Source organism: Chiloscyllium plagiosum, unplaced genomic scaffold, assembly GCF_037043375.1.
Source record: "Chiloscyllium plagiosum isolate Xiang-an unplaced genomic scaffold, Cpla_swu_hap1 HiC_scaffold_29, whole genome shotgun sequence".
NCBI lineage: Eukaryota > Metazoa > Chordata > Chondrichthyes > Orectolobiformes > Hemiscylliidae > Chiloscyllium > Chiloscyllium plagiosum.
The window spans coordinates 26,819,666-26,839,445 of record NW_028270167.1 but is presented as its reverse complement, the minus strand read 5'-3'; the positions used below and the strand labels follow the sequence as shown (position 1 = coordinate 26,839,445).

Here is a 19,780-nt window from a genome sequence, read left to right as displayed (position 1 = left end):
GAGGTCACAGTTTTTGAAGGATCAGCTGATCTTGATTTCTCTCCAAAAGAAATTCCTTCACAAAAGTAACCACTGCCCATATGTCACTATTTTGAAATCCAATCTCCAGAAATAACATAAAACCATGAGACCATAAGATGTTGAATCAGAAGTAAGCCATTTGGCCCATCAAGTCTACTACACCATTGAATAAGATCAGGGATTGTCTAGGAATCATCAATTCCATTTCCTGCTTTATCCCAAGAACCTTGGCTCCCTTAGTACTTAAAAATCTATCTACTTCAGTCTTGAATAGACTGAATGACTCAACCTCAACAACCCTCTGGGATAAAGGACTCTAGAAAAAATGATTTCCTCCACACTGCTGTCTTAATTCTCCATTCCTTTTCAAATAAAGAAAAATATTTCATTTGGCTTCTGTATTACTTGCTAAAATTGGATGCTAGCTTTTTGGGAATCATACATGAGGACATCCAAGTCCCTCTGTGTTGGATCTTTCTGCATTCTTTCACCATTTGAATAACTATCAATTCTTCTATTCTTTCTGCTAATGTGCATAACCTCACATTAAATTTGATTTGCCAAGTTTTTGCCCACGTATATAACCTGTGTGAATCCCTCCATAGAGTCCTTATGCCATCCTCACTATTTATCATCCCATCTATTTGTGTGTCAATTGCAAATTTGGCAATAGTACATACAGTTTCCAAGTTACTAATATGCATTATAAATAGTTGAGGCACCAGTATTGATCCATGTGTCATTCCATGAGCTGTATTACATAATATTATTACCTATTTCTATGTATATATATTATAATTCATGCACATTTCATCACAAAAGTCATGCATCCAGTGTAAACTAATTTGGATTTGCATTTTAAACAGTTACCATGTGTAGAGTAAAATTTATATCATATTCTCATGATGCGCTTTCCATAACATATTTTTGCATCAAATGTCAGTCACCAGTCTGGGTAGATATGCACTGGAACTTAATTGGCTTCTGCAACAATTCGTGATTGCCCAGCCAGATTAGGATTACTTCCTGCCATGGAACTTCAAAGAATTCTGTGCGGTTACACTCAGAGTGTAAATGCAATCTGTGTCAAATAGAATATGATAGAACCATTTCAAACAATGACAATTTCAGGAGCTTATGTCATGCAAATCTGACAGATTTTACATTCCTGTAATTCTTAAGCTTGATGCCTTTACCATCTAGAAGGAGAAGGATAGCAGATGCATGGGAAATCACTGCAAGTTTCCTTTCAAGCCACACACTATTCTGTTTTAGAACTATATTGCTGTTCCTTCAATGGAAGAAGGTTCACTTAAATCAAAACATAATCTTGTTTCACTCTCCATAGATACAGCCAGATCTGCTGAGTTTCTCCCTTAATTTCATTTTTGTTTCAGATTTCCAGCACATGCAGTTCTTTGTTTTATTTTAGTGAAGTGAGAAAAAAGGTTTTCACACATTGGTAGTTAGCAAATGGAATTCATTACCTTTAGAAATATGAGGGAGACAGATATAATTGAAGAATTCAAGAGAACATTGAATAATTGTGTAATGGAAAATAATATACAGTGAAAGCAGGAAATTGATATTCAGTAATGATGATCATTTAATGAACCAGTGCAAAATGGGCTGAATGACCTTCTTCAATGCCATAATATTTCTGTGATTCTGTGAAAATCCAAATCATCGTGAGTCTAATTCTGATTCTGCTTTTCTCAACTTTATCTGTAGCCTTGGTCAATTGGTATGTTTTTACCCAACAAAACAATTGAAGTCACTGAGTATGAAAGCTATAAAAGCTTTGCAGGACAAACTGCGCAACTGCACCAGGAATACAAAGAAGGTGAGTATATGAAATGCGATACCTCAAGTGTCTCATGACCAGTAGCGTATTACTTCAATAATTTGTTCAGACTGGTTGCGTTCATCTTTTATGTACGTCTTTCTTCTTTTGAAAACCATTGCCATTTAAAATTACTGCCAAGAGAACTCAAGGCATATATTCTACTCAATTATTTAACACTGTCATGTTTCTGCAGATCTATCGAGCACTAGTAGAGGTTATTGGTGTCAACATTTCAAGTGCTGAAAATCTAAAAGACCTGGGAGATGCTGCAATTGGACTTAAAATCAGTCAATTGACCAACCTCAAGGAAGATGTTGTTGTAGGTGCTATTGAAGAACTGAAGAATGTCAGAGGCTGGTCCAAAGGCCAAGCGAAGGTCTTTGTCAAAAAGTATATGGAAGCTGAAAATGTAAGTAGCAATTATTCAATGCATGTCAAACAAAAAGCTCTGAAATCATGCTCCTTGTTTGAAACAATGGCTATGTTCTGAGAAAAGCAATCTTGAAACTTTGGATAATAATCTTGTTTCAAGAGTTCAAATCTCACGAGAGCAAATGGGAAATGTAAAATTCAATTGCTAATAAAATCTAAAATAGAAATCTAGAAGTGACCATGAAATAACTGAATTGGTATAAAACTTTATATAGTTCACAATTATCCATTAAGGCAGGAAATCTGCAGTCCTCAACCAATTTGATCTGTCTTTGGCTGCAGATCTCATAGCAATGTGGCTGACTCTGAAATGGCCTACTAAGCAATTCGACTATATTCAAGGATAGAGTTTACCCTTACTTTCTTAGGGATCTAACTAGAGGTGGGCAAAAAAGTGTGAGCTTTGCGAGTGATGCTATACAAAAGGTTTATTGCATTGCCAGAGGTGTCAATAGTGCCTTTTATCATACGTAAAAGGTGTTATGCAACTCATCAAAGAAGAGCAGAAGTGTTTTCCCCGTGTCCTGTCACGAACCATTCCTCCTTATGAAGAAGCAGTACTCCAAATTCAAATAAACCTGTTGGACTATAACCTAGTGTTGTTTATTATTTAACCTTGTCCAACACTGGCACCTCCACATCATGGCGCTCTTCCATCAACATCACAATAAATAAATTATCTGGTCATTTTCACATAGCTGTGTACAAATTGGCTGCTGCATCTCTTCATAACAGTGACTATACTTCAAATAAAACATTTCTCTAGCTGTAAAGTACCTTGGGATTTCCTGAGATCATAGAATGTGCTGTGCAATTGCAGGTCTTACTTCTTTCAGTTATCAAAAGCATTTGAAAATAACCAGGTTAGATATTTAACTGAATAAATCACACAAGCTTTTTTTTTCAAAGTAGATTGGCCTTTCTTTCAAGCCTTTCAAACAGCCAACTGCAACTCCTGAGATTGACATTAAGTCACAGAAAACAAAGGAAGTATAGCATATATGATACATTTCATGTCCTCGGGGTATCACAAAGCATTTCATCTGCACAGGTGGATAAAGTTCAGAGAGTGCGCTTAGATATTTGAACAGAACAAAACATTTTACCAAATTATTCATGAGATATTCAGAGGCAGATAGATAGATGTGTTTGCAATAATAACATGCAAAGAAATTAGGGACTTGATAGAAAGAAATATCTGATAAAAGCATTGCAGTTTTCTGAATCTGCAGAATCATTTACTCAGGTAATTTCATCTCAAATTCTAATTACTGAATATTTCAACCATTGCAACCAAACAGGCCATGTTCTAATGTTTAAAGTGCACTGGCTCTAAGCTGTATGTTTGAAACAATATTTACCTCGTTATCTCCTGCAGGTCACAGCCGAAAAATTGAAAAAACTGGGTTATCTTACTTTTGGTTTTGGTGCCAAGACATTCGGAAAGTTCAAAGGCCAGGAGCTTCTAGATGCTTTTACCGTTAAGGAGGTGTCAGAATCCGCAAATTTCATGTTGCCAGTACAGAAGAATCTTATCGTGGAAAGGGCAAGTTTTTACATTTGTCTTATTATTGAAGTAATGCATTTCTTAGAGGAGTTTGAATCATGAGGTCAGTGATTGTGCTTGGTCAGACTGAGTATCCAAACTGCTGATATAATGCGAGTTAAACAAAAATAAATTAAGTTGAACTTGCCTTTTTGATTGAAAACCATAAAATAATTATGTTATGTAAAGCCATGTTTTCCCATTATCAGCTTGCTATGAAATTTGGAATAAATATTTAGCACAAACTGCCGTTAGATAAGAAATTTTCTTCTCAATTTTTCAACCTCTCAATTTCGAAAATGAACCTTCAGCACAGAAGAAACTGATTTGATCCATTATGTCTCTGCCAACTCATTTTTCATATTCCCAAAAATAATCCCATTGCTGCTTTGATCATAAGGTGATCAGAGTCCATGCATTCATTTGGCAGTGTTGCAGAATCTTTAAATGTTTTTTTTTAAGGTAGAGGGAGATAGTTTCTTGATTATGAAGGGGATGAAAGATTATTGGAGAAATCCAGGAATGTCAAGTTGAGATTACAATCAGATCAATCATGATCTAATTGACCAGGTTGAAAGGACTGAGTGGTCTACTCTTGTTCCTTGTCTGTATGTTCATGTGCTTGTAACTTTTTCTGAGAACATCAAGTGTTTTCTGCCTCTACTACTCCATGCAACTAATTTCTTCTATTCTCCAGCAAAGATCAATGTAAACTTTTCCTGACATAGCTCCTCAATTTTAGTGACAATTTGAAAGTTATTCAACTTGCTGACCAAGTAGAAATAGTGAGTCACTATAAACTCCAAGAAAACCAACTATCATTTTAAAAACCTTAATTCAATCAAGGAAGGTTCCTTTCAGAAGGCTTTTGATAAAGTCCCATATTAGAGATGAGCATGTAAGATTAAAGTACATGGGGTGGGGGTTGCTTACTGACATGGATTGAGAACTGGTTGGCAGACAGAAAACAAAGCCATGGCTCAGTGCTTGGACTCCAGCTAATCACAGTATACATTAATAGTTTCAACGTGGGAACTAAATGTTTTATCTCCAAGTTTGCAGTTGACACAAAACTAATTGAAAGGATGAACTGTGTGAAGGATGCAGAGTACTTCAATGTGACTTGGAAAAGTGAGCAATTACATGTCAGATGAGCTGCATTGTAGATAAATGTAAGGTGAAGCAAATTATTATCTGAGTAGCTATAAACTGGAAAAGGAGAGTGAAACAAGACATGAGTGTCCTTGTGCATCATTCACTGCATGTAAGCAAGCAAGTGCAGCAGGCAGTGAAGAAGTCATATGGTATGTTGGCCTTCTTAGCAAGAGGAATCAAGTGCAGGAGCAGGGATATATTTGTGCAATTGTACAGAGCCTTGGTGAGACCACATCTGGAGCACTGAGTGCAGTTTTTGTCTCCTTATCTCAAAAAGGATGTTCTGAGGGAGTGCAATAAACTGGAATGCAAAGACTATCAATAAGCAGGAAGTTGATTGGATTAGACTATATTCTCTGGAATTTAGAAGAATAAGGGGATCTCATAGAAATCTATAATACGCGACCAGGAGAAGACAGGATAAATGCAAGAAGGCAAAATACTCCAGATATTGGAAATCTGACAAATACACAAAGACTGACGAGGTCAGGCAGCATCTGCGGAAAGAGAAAAACAGCTAACATTTTAAGTCCAGTTTAAGTCCAGCATGACCAGTGTCATGCTGGTCTCGCAACATTAGTTTTGTTTCTCTCTCCACAAATGCTACCAGGTCTGCTGAGTTTCTCCAAGCATTTGTTGTGCTTGCTTGAAATGCAGGAAGGATATCCTCAATGACTACAGAATCCAGAGCCAGGGGGCTCAGTTTAAGATTATGGAATGGGCCACATGGCACTGAGGTGAGGAGAAATGTTTTCATGTTGAGAGTGATGACCTGTGAAATTCTCTGCAGCAGAAAATAGTTGAGACTAAAAACAATTAATGCTTTCAAGAAGCAGTTTGAGGTAATTCTGAGGAATAAAGGCATGCAAGAATATGGGGAGGATGCAGGTGCAAGATCCACAATTTGATGATCAGATTGAATGGCGGAGCTGAATCAAATGCCTGAATGGCCTATTCCTACTCTTATTTTTAATGTTTCTTTGTTGATCTCCTTTTCTGTTCCAATATAAACAACCTTCTATCTCAATTTCTAATCATTGTTGTTTCTAAGTGTTGCCATCCTGACAGAGTAACTTCATTGTTTTGTTGGGTTTTAATTGTCCTTCCAATGACTGGGCACCTAAAAGTGACTTAAAATTCAACTTTGAAATTAGTTGTATTTGTACAATTGATTCATGACATTGTTTCCTCCGTTCTCTGCATCCCTCAAATTCTCTGAGCCCCTTTATGACTTAGTTTAGTCACGCATTTTCAATAAATCATATGTTGGAATTTTTATGTTTCCTTGTTCACTTTATTGCTTTGAGCATTTTGCTATTGCATTGGTGAGAACTGTGTTGTTGCCTCTTTGATGGCAAGGCCAGCCACTGATTGTTCCACTCAGGCAATTGACAGGCTAATGAGAATCAAGGACCCCCACCCTGCCAAGAGTTACCAATCAGAGGCTTGCACCTTTATTGAACAGCAGTGCCACCTGGGAGGTGAACAACATCCTTGCATCCCAGATCATGGTTGACTGTTGATGGTTGGTGGGGACATGAAAAGAATTGGCTGAACACACAAGCAAAAGACTTGCAGTGATCCACCACTTCCTAATGATGGGTTCCTCAAGTAGGTATGAAATGTCTCTGAAGGAGGAGCTGTTTTTCCCTCTTGAATTGCAATGGGGTTTAGTCTTCATGTTTGGTGCATGGAAACTCCCCACTTGCTGCTGGGTTAATACCAGTGGTAGTGGAATGGGGCCCTTAAATGGGTATTATTTAATCCCTCAATTTGCAACAATCTGACCTTACTACCACTGACCTTACTGTCACAGACATGGTCGGGACCATGTGTGGGTTCCTACTCACCACCTAATTAAATATGCCAAATCCATTAAACTCTTGGAAGGGAGTAGCACAGGAATCTGCCCATTATGTCCATGATTCCTTGCAACAATGCCAATCCAGGGCTTCTTGTTGAGCTATTGTTTAAGGTGAGAAGCTGTATGGATATGTGGTTGCACAGTTCTTCATTGTAAATGTGATCCTTATTCATAGAAACATTAACTGATAGAATTTGCTTTAACTGCACAGATTTTGGAGTCAGTGGAAATTGATTCAGCTCTAGAATTACTTCCAGAGACACTGGTGCCAGAAATTCCAGTAAAGAAACTACTAAAGGCTGGCAACTTCAGTAATTTAGACTTCGTAAGCAAGAACAGACCTTGGAATAAGGGTCAGGTAAGACCATGCACCACGAGAACGACCAGATTGAGCAACTGGAATAACCAAACAGGGATAACAGAGCAAATTTTCTCATCAACATCCGTGCCAAATCTCAAGTTCAAAGACCGCTTAAACTGACCAAAACTCAACTTCGAAGTTTTTTGATTTGTTTCCTTATTTACCATTACACAAGCCTTAATAGTGGATAAAGTCAGAAGTCACATGGTACCAGGTTATAGTTTGTACATATTTGAAATCACAAACTTTCAGAGTGCTGCTCTTTCATCAGGCCACTTCACCAACAGCAGTATCTCCACATCATGGCCACCAGAGTAGTGAGCCCAGAAAATACCAATTAGTCATTCTACTGATCGTTTTAAACATGATTAGTAATTCCTTTTGGTCTGATTAAAAAGCTTTTGTTTTCTGTTTATGTTTGCCATTTCCAGATTAGCATCCCATCCACCGCTTTCAATGTTCTCTCTCTTCACCATTGACACCATAATGACAGTGGTAGCAATGTCAACCAGCCCTGAGATACCAGCCCCAACACATCAAGTCTTCTTTGACAACTTCTTCCAAACCCATGACACGTACTGCTCTGAAGGACAAGGGCAGGTGGTATGTAGGAGATGCATCACCTGCAAATTCATTTCCCAGTCACACCCAATCCTAACTTGGAGCTATATTGTTACATTGTTGCTGGGTCAAATTCCTGGAATTCCCTTCCTGTGGATTTCTCCACACTCCAATGACTGCAGCATTTCAAGTAGCCTAGCTAGCAATGTCAAAATATCATGAACATATCTTTAAAAGTGTGAAATTGTTACACTTATGGATTTGGATGGTGCCCAGAGGATGTCTCGTTATGATCTATTACATACAGTTATTTTAAAGGGCAATCTGTCAGTAAGCTTAATTCTGCACTGAAAATATTTCCCTGTCATTCTCCCCTTTCTGAAGAAAACATGATTTCTTTTCAATTTTCTAGTCTGTTGTTGCCATTGATCGTGTTAAAGACCAACTCAACGATGTTAAAAATATCAGGTCAGTCAAAGACTTTTCCACTTGACTTTGACGGTTATTATTTTGAAGAATTTGTTGAGGAAATCACAGATTGTTAGGGCGTAGAGCACTCAGTAATTTATTCTTATTTCACAGCATTTGTACACATGCTTGAAATAAGGCAGACCATCCATGCTTAATGAAGAATAATGAATTGAAATATTTATGTGCTGCATCTTGTCAGGAACATATTGAAACATACGATATAAAAATAAATTACTTTACAAATTGTTAACAAATGCTGTTTTGGAACTCATTTGTCCATTGCAAAGTCCCATAGACAGCAGTAACACAACTGATAAGCTGTTTTGGGGATACTGTGGAAGCTGAAAGAACTCTTTTTTTTCAAGTTGTACAATTTTTAACATTTGTTCCAAATGGATTAGCTTGAAGACAAGGCTTGAACACAGTAGTTCTTTCTTGGTGTTAAACTAGAATGCCAATTAAAATACTAGGTCTATAACTTAAATCTTCTCCAACAAAGTAGAGAGAACTAAGAACTGAATTGAATTCACAGGCAAGAATATTTCATTCTCCTGATGATGGAATATTGCTGAAAAGAGAGACTTTTTTGAAGCTATTCATTTTGCTCTCATGAGGATGTTATTTGCTCTCATGACAGGAGGGTGCTAGTTGGTTGGCACATCAACTCTGGTGGAAGTAGTACCATGGAGAAAGCAAAGGGGAATAATAGGCTCCCTAATCTCTTGGATAAAACAAAAAATGTGGAAGACTTGAATCATATTCCTTCTGTTTGTCAAGAATCAGTCCCTGCATAAGAATTTGTAACTCTTTTAACAAGCGTCAATGACCAATGCATCAAACTCAACTGTAGTCATGTTGTGGAGGCGCCAGCGTTCAACTGGGTAGACAAAGGCAGAGGTCACACAACACCAAGTTATGGTTGAATAGGATTATTTGAAATCACAAGCTTTCAGAGCACTGCTCCTTTGTCAGGTGAAGCAGCAGCGCTCCAAAAGCTTATGATTTCAAATAAACCTGTTTGACTATAATCTGGTGTTGTGTGACTTCTGACTTCAAACTCAACTCATCGTCTTAAAAATCAATTTTCATGGCACTGTTAGCACACTCAGAATTGTTCAGGAAATGCTCCCTTATTGCTTTATCCATAATAAAGTCTTGGCTAGACACAGAGTTACCTTGCCACCCAATCATCATTCTTTCCTCCTGTTGTATTAGTTAATGCAATCATCAAAAATATGGCTTTTTTGCATTTGTCTAGCTGTGTGCAAGATTTGTAGCTTTATCAACTTAGATCTCTTTTCAATAATGTACTGAGTCTTAATAATACAGAAGAAATTTATCTTCATTTTTTGAGCATTTCCTATGATGTCTGGAGTTCTAATACATATCAATAAGATCCCTTGAAATTTATCAGGTAAATTTAAATATATGCAGAATATGTGCTTAGTATGTTTTTCTTGTTTGAAAACCTTATGATTCTAAGATGAAAATTATTTTGTTAGGATTCTTATGCAACATTAAACTATGCAATGCTTTTTGTGGGAAATTATAACCATTTTTAAAATAAAGTTTGAAATATGAACTATCAGTATTAATTTTTAATCCTTTCAAATTTATTTTACTGCTTTGTGTTGAAGTAAATTGAAGGCTGTGGTCAAAGGAATTCCATGTAGCCTCATTAACACACTGAAACCTGATGTGATGAAGGCACTGGCAAATAACCCCCTTGTTTCCAGTAATCAGGTAAGTTCAAGTCAATAAATTCCATATGAACAAAGTCACATTATCAGTTTATGGAAGGTTAACCTCACAGAAACAAATACTCAGACTATATGATGGTGTTTATGTTCCACTCAAACATCACACACTGCTTCATCAAAATCCACTTTACCGAACTTGCCGCACAAGCTAACTGCTAGTTGGCTGCAGCGTTTGGAGTTAGATATTGTGGCAGTATGTCCTCCTTCTCCTCCCACAATCTATGTCAACGATCACAACTTGCTCCCTTCACCATTTAATGCCTCCAAATTCACGCTTGAATTTCATCCACTTGCCCAATGTTTCCTTTCCTTTCCTGAATGTATCGAGCATGTTGTGATATATTTGCTGAACATGTTCTAGTACTTTAACCAGATGGTTAGTTGATAAGGCTGGCTGTCAGTTTCTAAGTGTACAAAGATTTGGATGTGAATGTTGCTGAGGTGTAATTTATTTGATACAGACTGACTTAAGTGACTGGCTTATCAATATCACTTTGGGCTGTGACTACAACGAGTGCAAAAGTGGAGACATGGAAGTTCATTGCAGATCAATTCAATGCTGCTTACACTTCTGGCTCACTCATTTAAGCAAATAGATATGGGAGAGTGCAAACTAACTTTGATAAATTAAAGAATCTCAAACCACAGAAATGAGCAATTAGAGTCACAGAGTCATGGAGATGTACAGCACGGAAACAGACCCTTCAGTCCAACTCGTCCATGCCGACCAGATATCCGAACCTAATCTAGTCCATTTGCCAGCACTTGCCCCATATCCCTCTCAACCCTTCCTATTAATATATCTATCCAGCTGCCTTTTAAATGCTGCAATTGTACAAGCCTCCAGCACTTCCTCTGGCAGCTCATTCCATATATGCACTACCCTCTGCGTGAAGTTGGTTATTTAAACATAGAAAGGTAGCTATTGTCACTCATATTTATAACAGCGACTGTAGTCAGTAAGGTATTGGAATGCAGTATCATAAGATGAGCTTTTTATTAACCTTAGACCAATTCACAAGAACACACTGTCAAACGCAAGTTATTGAATAATAATCGGGAGTAGCTATAATATGACCTACCACTTTGTGAATGTTTATTTTAAAGCTTGTCATTTGTTCACAATAATTCTGTCAAATTTATCACATCCCATCACATTATGAATCATGGTGAATAAGTTTCTCTTGGCTGAAAAGTGCTTTCCATTTCGTGAGAACAATGTTAATAATTTCATTCTTTTCTTTAAATTTTAAACCATAATCACCAATTCACATAGTTCTAATAGATGTACTTGCATCTCAACCTAAAAGCTTTTTCATGGAATGTTATTCTGATGAAAAACTGATAACCATGACATACATAAATGATTTGGATGCGAGCATAAGAGGTACAGTTAGTAAGTTTGCAGATGACACCAAAATTGGAGGTGTAGTGGACAGCGAAGAGGGTTACCTCAGATTACAACAGGATTGGACCAGATGGGCCAATGGGCTGAGAAGTGGGAAATGGAGTTTAATTCAGATAAATGCGAGGTGCTGCATTTTTGGAATAGCAGGACTTATTCACTTAATGGTAAAGTCCTAGGGAGTGTTGCTGAACAAAGAAACCTTGGAGTGCAGGTTCATACCTCCTTGAAAGTGGAGTCTCAGGTAGATAGGATAGTGAAGAAGGTGTTTGGTATGCTTTCCTTTATTAGTCAGAGTAGTGAGTACAGGAGTTGGGAGGTCATGTTGCGGCTGTACTGGACATTGGTTATGTGACTGTTGGAATATTGCGTGCAATTCTGGTCTCCTTCCTGTCGGAAAGATGTTGTGAAACTTGAAAGGGTTCAGAAAAGATTTACAAGGATGTTGCCAGGGTTGGAGGATCTGAGCTGCAGGGAGAGGCTGAACAGGCTGGGGCTGTTTTCCCTGGAGAGTCGGAGGCTGAGGGGTGACCTTATAGAGGTTTACAAAATTATGAGGGGCATGGATAGGATAAATAGATAAAGTCTTTTCCCTGGGGTCGGGGAGTCCAGAACTAGAGGGCATAGGTTTAGGGTGAGAGGGGAAAGATATAAAAGAGGCTTAAGGGGCAACGTTTTCACACAGAGGGTGGTATGTGTATGGAATGAGCTGCCAGAGGATGTGGTGGAGGCTGGTACAATTGCAACATTTAAGAGGCATTTGGATGAGTATATGAATAGGAAGGGTTTGGAGGGATATGGGCCAGATGCTGGCAGGTGGGACTAGATTGGGTTGGGATATCTGGTCAGCATGGATGGGTTGGATCGAAAGGTCTGATTCCATGCTGTACATCTCTATGCCTCAATGACATGCTTCAAAGAATTGGATTGTTAGACAGCTTACTCTCAACAAAGGCACGCAGGTCTCTCTCCTGATGGATTCTTCTAACTCTGTCCCTGCTTCAGTCACTAACTGCTACTCACATACAGCTTCCACCTCCCCCTTCAACCCGCCTCCCCCTCGCCAAGTCACTAACTGCCTCCCCCCAGAATCAACAACTTAGGACTGTCACCAACATGCCTCCCCCACCCCCGGACACAGGACATTCCTTTACAATATCACTGACATTATATTTCACGATCACCGTGTGACATAGTTTCCATGATGCTGAAAGAGAACTGAATGGTAATCACGGAACAAAATCTTTATTTCATTAAGAGACGACCATTGTGTGAGAATTTTAAGATTACCAAACGTTTATCTGTGGAACATTTTTTTGAATTATATGTGAAGTTGTGGCATATTTCCCTAATAAGTATGTTTCCAATTCCTTCTATACTTTATGTTTATTTTTATTACACCTGTTCAATTGATTTGACTTGATAAAACTTTTGATGGGATAAGGTATAAATTATGGTTTTGTATAATGTGGCAAGTACTGTTATTTTCAGTGAGAAAATATTTCTTGCCCCAATATCTTAATGCTCAAACTGCACGACAGAGTCAACGAGATTGCTATACTTGCAACAATGATGGGTTGGCCACGTTCCACAATGAGAAATGTTATTGTGTTTTAGAACATTAACTGTATCAGTCTTGTGTTTTTCATTAACCCTATTAACACTGCTCATGTAATTTACAGATTCGCTGTTTTTCTATCAAATTCTTTAAAGACAAGAAGACCAGCAATTCAAATTACTTCAGCAAGCTGACACAAGAAGACATTGATGAATTCTTGATCTCATACATGATTTTTCAACCGTAAGTGATGTTCTTTTCTTCACATAGTCACAATTCAAATTAGACAGAAATGTAAGAAAACATATTATCTCCCATTTTCTGGGATGATTGACTTGCTTCATTATTACTTTCTATTCCAGACAACCTCTTGGTATAAAAACTGTCCTTTACTCCCAATGTAAGGATTGCATTCTTTCGAGTTCTCATCAACACTAATTCTCACTCAAATCTTTTCTTTCTTAATTTTCATCAAGTGGGAGGTGGAGGGGTGCGCTCCTTTGAAAATGTTTTCCCATTTTCTTTATATCTAGTATAGAATAATGTTCAAAGACTATGACAACAAAGATCAATGTTTTTTAATTGTGTCCTGGAGATTGTTTTTGAATACCTGGAAACTCATTGCAAGTGGGATTGTTGCAATTTTACTGATCAAAACTGAGTGATATGGAATTAAGACCCAAATTCATCATTGAATGGTGAAAATGCTTTGTGGTGCTAAATGGCGGACTACTATTACTGTGTTGTTATTCCTTTTTAATCTGTACATTTCAAGGAATCCTGCATTGGTTTGTGTTTGAGAATAAAACATTCAACCTTTGAGAAGCAATCTTCATTATTAATCAAGATTAATTAATAATTAGCTCATGTTTCCCTTATTAAAGCCAGAGTGTTAGGGTTAAATCAGCAAACTGGGCACAAACCACATCCAAAGAAAATCCTCCAACTCTCCTCTCAGCCATTACTTCCATAAAATTATTGCATTTTGAAGTATTAATTTTCATACAGTTACGGGCTGAAAATGTGTTGCTGGAAAAGTGCAGCAGGTCAGGCACCATCCAAGGAGCAGGAGAATCGACGTTTCGGGCATGGTAGGGAGGAGGGACTTGGGGGAAGGGCGTTGGAAATGCGATAGGTGGAAGGAGGTGAAGGTGAGGGTGATAAGGTGAGGGTGATAGATCGGAGTGGGGGCGGGGGCAGAGAGGTCAGGAAGAAGATTGCAGGTTAGGGAGGTGGTGCTGAGTTTGAGGGTTGGGACTGAGACAAGGTGGGGGGAGGGGAAATGAGGAAACTGAAGAAATCTGAGTTCATCCCTTGTTGTTGGAGGATGAACAACATGGTTGGGTTGGTTGGTCCGGGTGTCCCAGAGGTGTTCTCTGAAACGTTCCACAAGTAGGCGGCCTGTCTCCCCGATATAGAGGGGGCCACATCGGGTGCAGTAGATGCAGTAAATGATGTGTGTGGAGGTGCAGGTGAATTTGTGGCAGATATGAAGGATCGCTTGGGGCCTTGGAGGGAAGTAAGGGGGGAGGTGTGTGGGCGCAAGTTTTGCATTTCTTGCAGTTGCAGGGGAAGGTGCCGGGAGTGGAGGTTGGGTTGGTGGGGGGGGGGTGTGGATCTGACGAGGGAGTCATGGAGGGAGTGGTCTTTTTGGAACGCTGATAGGGGAGGGGAGGGAAATATATCCCTGGTGGTGGGGTCCGTACCTCCAAACGGACCCTACCACCAGGGATATATTTCCCTCCCCTCCCCTATCAGTGTTCCGAAAAGACCACTCCCTCCGTGACTCCCTCGTCAGGTCCACACCCCTCTATATTGGGGAGACAGGCCGCTACTTGCGGAAAGTTTCAGAGAACACCTCTGGGACACCCGGACCAACCAACCCAACCACCCCGTGGCTCAACACTTCAACTCCCCCTCCCACTCCACCAAGGTCATGCAGGTCCTTGGACTCCTCCTTCGCCAGACCATTACAACACGACGGCTGGAGGAAGAGCGCCTCATCTTCCGTCTAGGAACCCTCCAACCACAAGGGATGAACTCAGATTTCTCCAGTTTCCTCATTTCCCCTCCCCCCACCTAGTCTCAGACCCAACCCTCAAACTCAGCACCACCTTCCTCACCTGCAATCTTCTTCCTGACCTCTCTGCCCCCACATCCACTCTGGCCTATCACCCTCACCTTATCACCCTCACCTTAACCTCCTTCCACCTATCGCATTTCCAATGCCCCTCCCCCAAGTCCCTCCCCCCTACCTTTTATCTTAGCCTGCTTGGCACACTTTCCTCATTCCTGAAGAAGGGCTCATGCCCGAAATGTCAATTCTCCTGCTCCTTGGATGGTGCCTGACCTGCTGCACTTTTCCAGCAACACATTTTCAGCTCTGATCTCCAGCATCTGCAGTTCTCACTTGCTCCTTTTCATACAGTTAGTATTTCTTCACATTCTTCAAATGAGAATCATCATGATGTTTATCTTGCCCTGTCTCAGGAGAATGCTGCATCTTAGCTATTTGCTGCCCTGTTTTTTGCTCCTGACCAGCTACAACAAGCACCCCCAGCATCCATCTCCCTTGTCCACCCATCCTCATACAAACTCTGGCCTTGAATTTGTACAGGGGAATAAAGCGAGACAATTTCACGATTCCTTCCAGAATTCATCTCCGCCAAGATTTGTTTTGCCCTGTTATGGCAACAGAATTGCCAATGAATGACCTGTCTTTGAGCCATGACCAAGGTAAGTTTCACTTCAGTGTCAGCTGGTGCTTGTGAGCAATGCCTAAAACACTGTATATCGATTTGAATCATTTTCCTGCACACAGCCTGGCTCCCAAGTTAAGGTAACTTCAACTTAACTCAAATTCGAAATATAAAATTTGCCATCAAATGAAAATCTTGCTTGTTTTAACAGAAACAAGGTAAAAGCCAAGATCATGGACCCATTGTCTCAATTCATCCCCATTTTCTGTGTTTGACCAAGGAGCTGTTGAAATGGTTCCTTGTCATTGGCTGTAGAAAGACTGAAGCGACTGGGCTTGTATACCCTTGAGTTTCGAAGATTGAGAGGGGATCTGATTGAGACGTATAAGATTATGAAAGGATTGGACACTCTGGCAGTAGGAAACATATTTCCACTGATGGGTGAGTGCCGAACCAGAGGACACAGCTTAAAAATACGGGGTAGACCATTTAGGACAGAGCTCAGGAGAAACTTCTTCACCCAGAGAGTGGTGGCTGTGTGGAATGCTCTGCCCCAGAGGGCAGTGGAGGCCCACTCTCTGGATTCATTTAAGAAGGAGTTGGATAGAGCTCTCAAAGATAGTGGAATCAAGGGTTATGGAGATAAGGCAGGAACAGGATACTGATTAGGAATGATCAGCCATGATTATATTGAATGGCGGTGCAGGCTCAAAGGGCAGAATGGCCTACTCCTGCACCTATTGTCTATTGTCTATTGTCTAAAAGATCATGACAAAAGTATTTCACTTGGATCTGCCAAGTGCTTTTTTCTCTTTTTACTTCAAATTCATTGAAATTCCGTGCGGTTATCTGCCTCCATTCAGTCATGATCAGGCATCATTGCATGACATACTATTGCATTCTCTTATTCACTGATTCCAGTTTGTTTGAGTTGTTATGGTCAGTTTGAGCTTGTTGTCAGAACTGAAAGAATTTAATCACATGCCGTGTGGTGGAGCACAAATACGAATTCAAAGTTAAAATTGAAACATTTTTTTGGTTATTGAACAAAGTTTGGAATGATGGGGATGCTTCCACTCAACAATAATTGAACAATGCTCCTTACCATGCTTCAGTGGTATATTACATTAGACTGAAGTATTCTAATTCTCAAGGTGAATAATGATTCATTTCACAGGTCCTAATGCAAATATCCTATGAGGCGTGAGTCAAAAATACTATCAGAAATAGCAGTTCTGTAATATAACAGCATCTCATGCTGATGTCATTTCAGATTTTGGCAGGATAGATTTGAAGTTTTTAAATATTAGACATTGTTTAACACTCACAAAATAGCCTCCTGATTACACACCACTAATAATAAAGCTTATATTATTTGCAGTTGTTTGGTTGAATATTATATGATAGAAGAGAACATTATTAGTGGAATCTGCTTTTCCATAATACTGAGTGGGAAGTACTGGGTCTTGAGAACTTAGCATAAATTTGGTGAAGGTAATCCAGGTTACTGGGGATAAATTGGTAGGCAGTATTTGAGATGTAAACAGAGGAGCCATCATCTTGTTGAATTGTGGAGCCATGGATGGGATTCTATAGGACCAGAGAATTCTTTTAGATATTGCTACATGGACTCCTTTGTCTCTAAAATAGTGCACATGAGAAATGACACATTTCCAAATGAAAGTGCAACATCTGCCATACTAGGAAAAAACAGAAAAAGGAGGCATCCTTTCCCACTCCTGAAGCAGGCATTAGGCCATTTTCACTTGTGAATAAAATATCTAACATCTTCCTGAGGCCCCTATTGCAAAGCTGGATTGTTTTGAGGGAAAGGCTGGTGAATCATCTCTGCGAAGGGATTGTCTTCTACATCCCACATTAAACTCTTTAGTCCAAATTATAGTTGTACCTAACTCAAGATCTTTGACATTCAGACTATTCAACCATCACCTGGTCCCCAAAAGACATGTTCAAACAAAAGCAGAAGTTTCTGGAAAATCTCAGCAGGTCTGGCAGCACCTGTCGAGAGAAATCAGGGTTAACTCTTTTGAGGGTGTTCTGATCCTTCTTCAGAACACCCTCAAACTGCCAACCCTTTAGATTTTATTTTTGATTTTAAATAATTGCTTGGTTCATTATGAATTATGAACAAAAGATTGAGGAGAAACAATTTATAGCTGATAATTCTGTAGTGGAGTGTGTCCTCCTGCATGCTGTATCTCAGCACTTTTATTTTAAATATATGTTCTATTCAAACTGTTTCTCAAACCACTCAGCTATGTTTTTATAATAATCACATTTATCAGACACAGAATTTCAGACACTTTTTCATCAGGCATGGAAACTGATTGATAACCCTTTTCAGACAGATTTCCACTTTTGAAAATTGGACTGTCAGTATCCAACTCACTGTCAATCTTCTGTCAGCCCCCAATGTGTGATAATACCTCTGTTATCATTAGTTCTTCAAATTTTACTCACTTAATTGATATTTCTCATTTCCCTGTCTCTTTTTTTGTCCATTTGGAACTCTCTTGTAAGCATGTTGATATTTATTGGTTTCCATCCCATTTTTTTAAAGCAATTGCATGAGGTTGAATAAATATGGCATCAATAACTGTCTCAGCATGTATCAGTCATCATGAATCATTTATTCAGAATGTAAATATAAGAACAGCAAAAATGATCTGCAGTTTTTTGTGGTAGTTTTCATGAAGGTGAGATGGGCAGCTCTTCCTTGTTCACATTTCAGAATGTAGAAACAAAAACATATATTGTTCGCAGAAGCATACTTTTAAGATGAGGCTTTTTTTGGTTCTGCAAATGGTCTTTTGGTCTCAAAATTACACTTATAAGGATGGCCCACATTGGCACAATCATACAGAGCAGACCACTAGAAGCATGACTTGTAGGGTGATTCTGACTTCAGCCAATATGTAATTTTTAATGTGAGTTCTCCAGCTAATTCCATCTTTCAGCCACGCACTACTTGAAGCTGTGTGCAACAGCAAGGAGGAAATCCCCATCTTATCCCCTCTGTGGTATTTAAAGAGGTCAGCACCACTTCTGCTCAGTTGCTAATTGATTTCTTGTTGAGTTTATAGAAGTGCTTGGATGTCTGAGTCACGATTTAAAAGTTGACATCTACAGGGAGTGATGCAGGACATGTTGGGAGATTGGGTTTTGACAGTCAAGTTTCTTGTTCCCATTAATGAGTGCTGTAGTTTTTTGTTCACTTTAACCTGCAGCAAGACAGGGATCATGAGCAGAGGTGGATGTAGAAACTCAAGTTTGTGGTAGCAAAGTTAACGGAATTTCACTCTTGGGAGGTTTTCTTCACCACCTTATGGCAAGGTCAGGATTATTTTCCAAAAGTCTTTCTGTTTCCCGGTCAGTTCCAAAAGCTGGTGGAAACCATTCTTGGCCTCAGACTTAATTCCATGGAATTCATTGTTTGTATTGATGCACCTTCAGTTCTTTCAAACCTAAAACCATTCGTAAGGCTTATTAATAAGCTGCTTATTATTACTAGACAGTCTAACATTCTAATTCCATTTCCGATTGTTAAACTGTGTGGTGATTCACGAAAGCAATTTCTATTCTACTTCTACACTTTAATTAACTTCTGCATTCCAGCAAGCATTTAATTATGCAAGATTAACTGGAAATCTCAACACAGCTTTGTAATCTATTTGTTTGAAGTATCTATCCAGTTACTCTTCCGATTTTTCACAACTTTAATCTGATCATGACCCCTTTTTCAGGTGGGTTACTGCGACGATTTCCAAAAAAAAATCCCTTTAACTTTACTTCTAGAAAAAATAAACTTGAAGCACTTTCCTGTAAAATGGAACTTTGACTATTAACGGGCACAGTGGTGGTTCAGTGATTAGCACTGCTGCCTCGCAGCGCCCAGGACCTGGGCTCGATTCCAGTCTCGGGTGACTGTGTGGAGTTTATACATTGTCCCTGTGTCTGTGTGGGTTTCCTCCGGGTAGTCTGGTTTCCTCCCACAGTCCAAAGATGTGCAGGTTAGGTGAATTGGGCAAGTTAAATTGCCCGAAGTATTCAGGCGTGTGTAGGTTAGGTGCGTTGGTCGGG

At 39.2% G+C, this 19,780-nt stretch overlaps 1 protein-coding gene across 2 annotated transcripts in view; it reads left to right on the top strand.

Moving 5' to 3' along the window:
• LOC122540707 (otoancorin-like) overlaps positions 1–19,780 on the top strand; it is a 210,223-nt gene that overhangs the window by 144,079 nt on the left and 46,364 nt on the right. For both annotated transcript variants that reach the window (XM_043676824.2, XM_043676826.2), the window contains exons 8-14: positions 1,753–1,864; positions 2,061–2,276; positions 3,678–3,845; positions 7,076–7,222; positions 8,199–8,254; positions 9,895–10,000; positions 13,105–13,223. In XM_043676824.2, the coding sequence (XP_043532759.2) occupies positions 1,753–1,864; positions 2,061–2,276; positions 3,678–3,845; positions 7,076–7,222; positions 8,199–8,254; positions 9,895–10,000; positions 13,105–13,223 (924 nt within the window). The remainder of the gene's footprint in view (positions 1–1,752; positions 1,865–2,060; positions 2,277–3,677; positions 3,846–7,075; positions 7,223–8,198; positions 8,255–9,894; positions 10,001–13,104; positions 13,224–19,780) is intronic.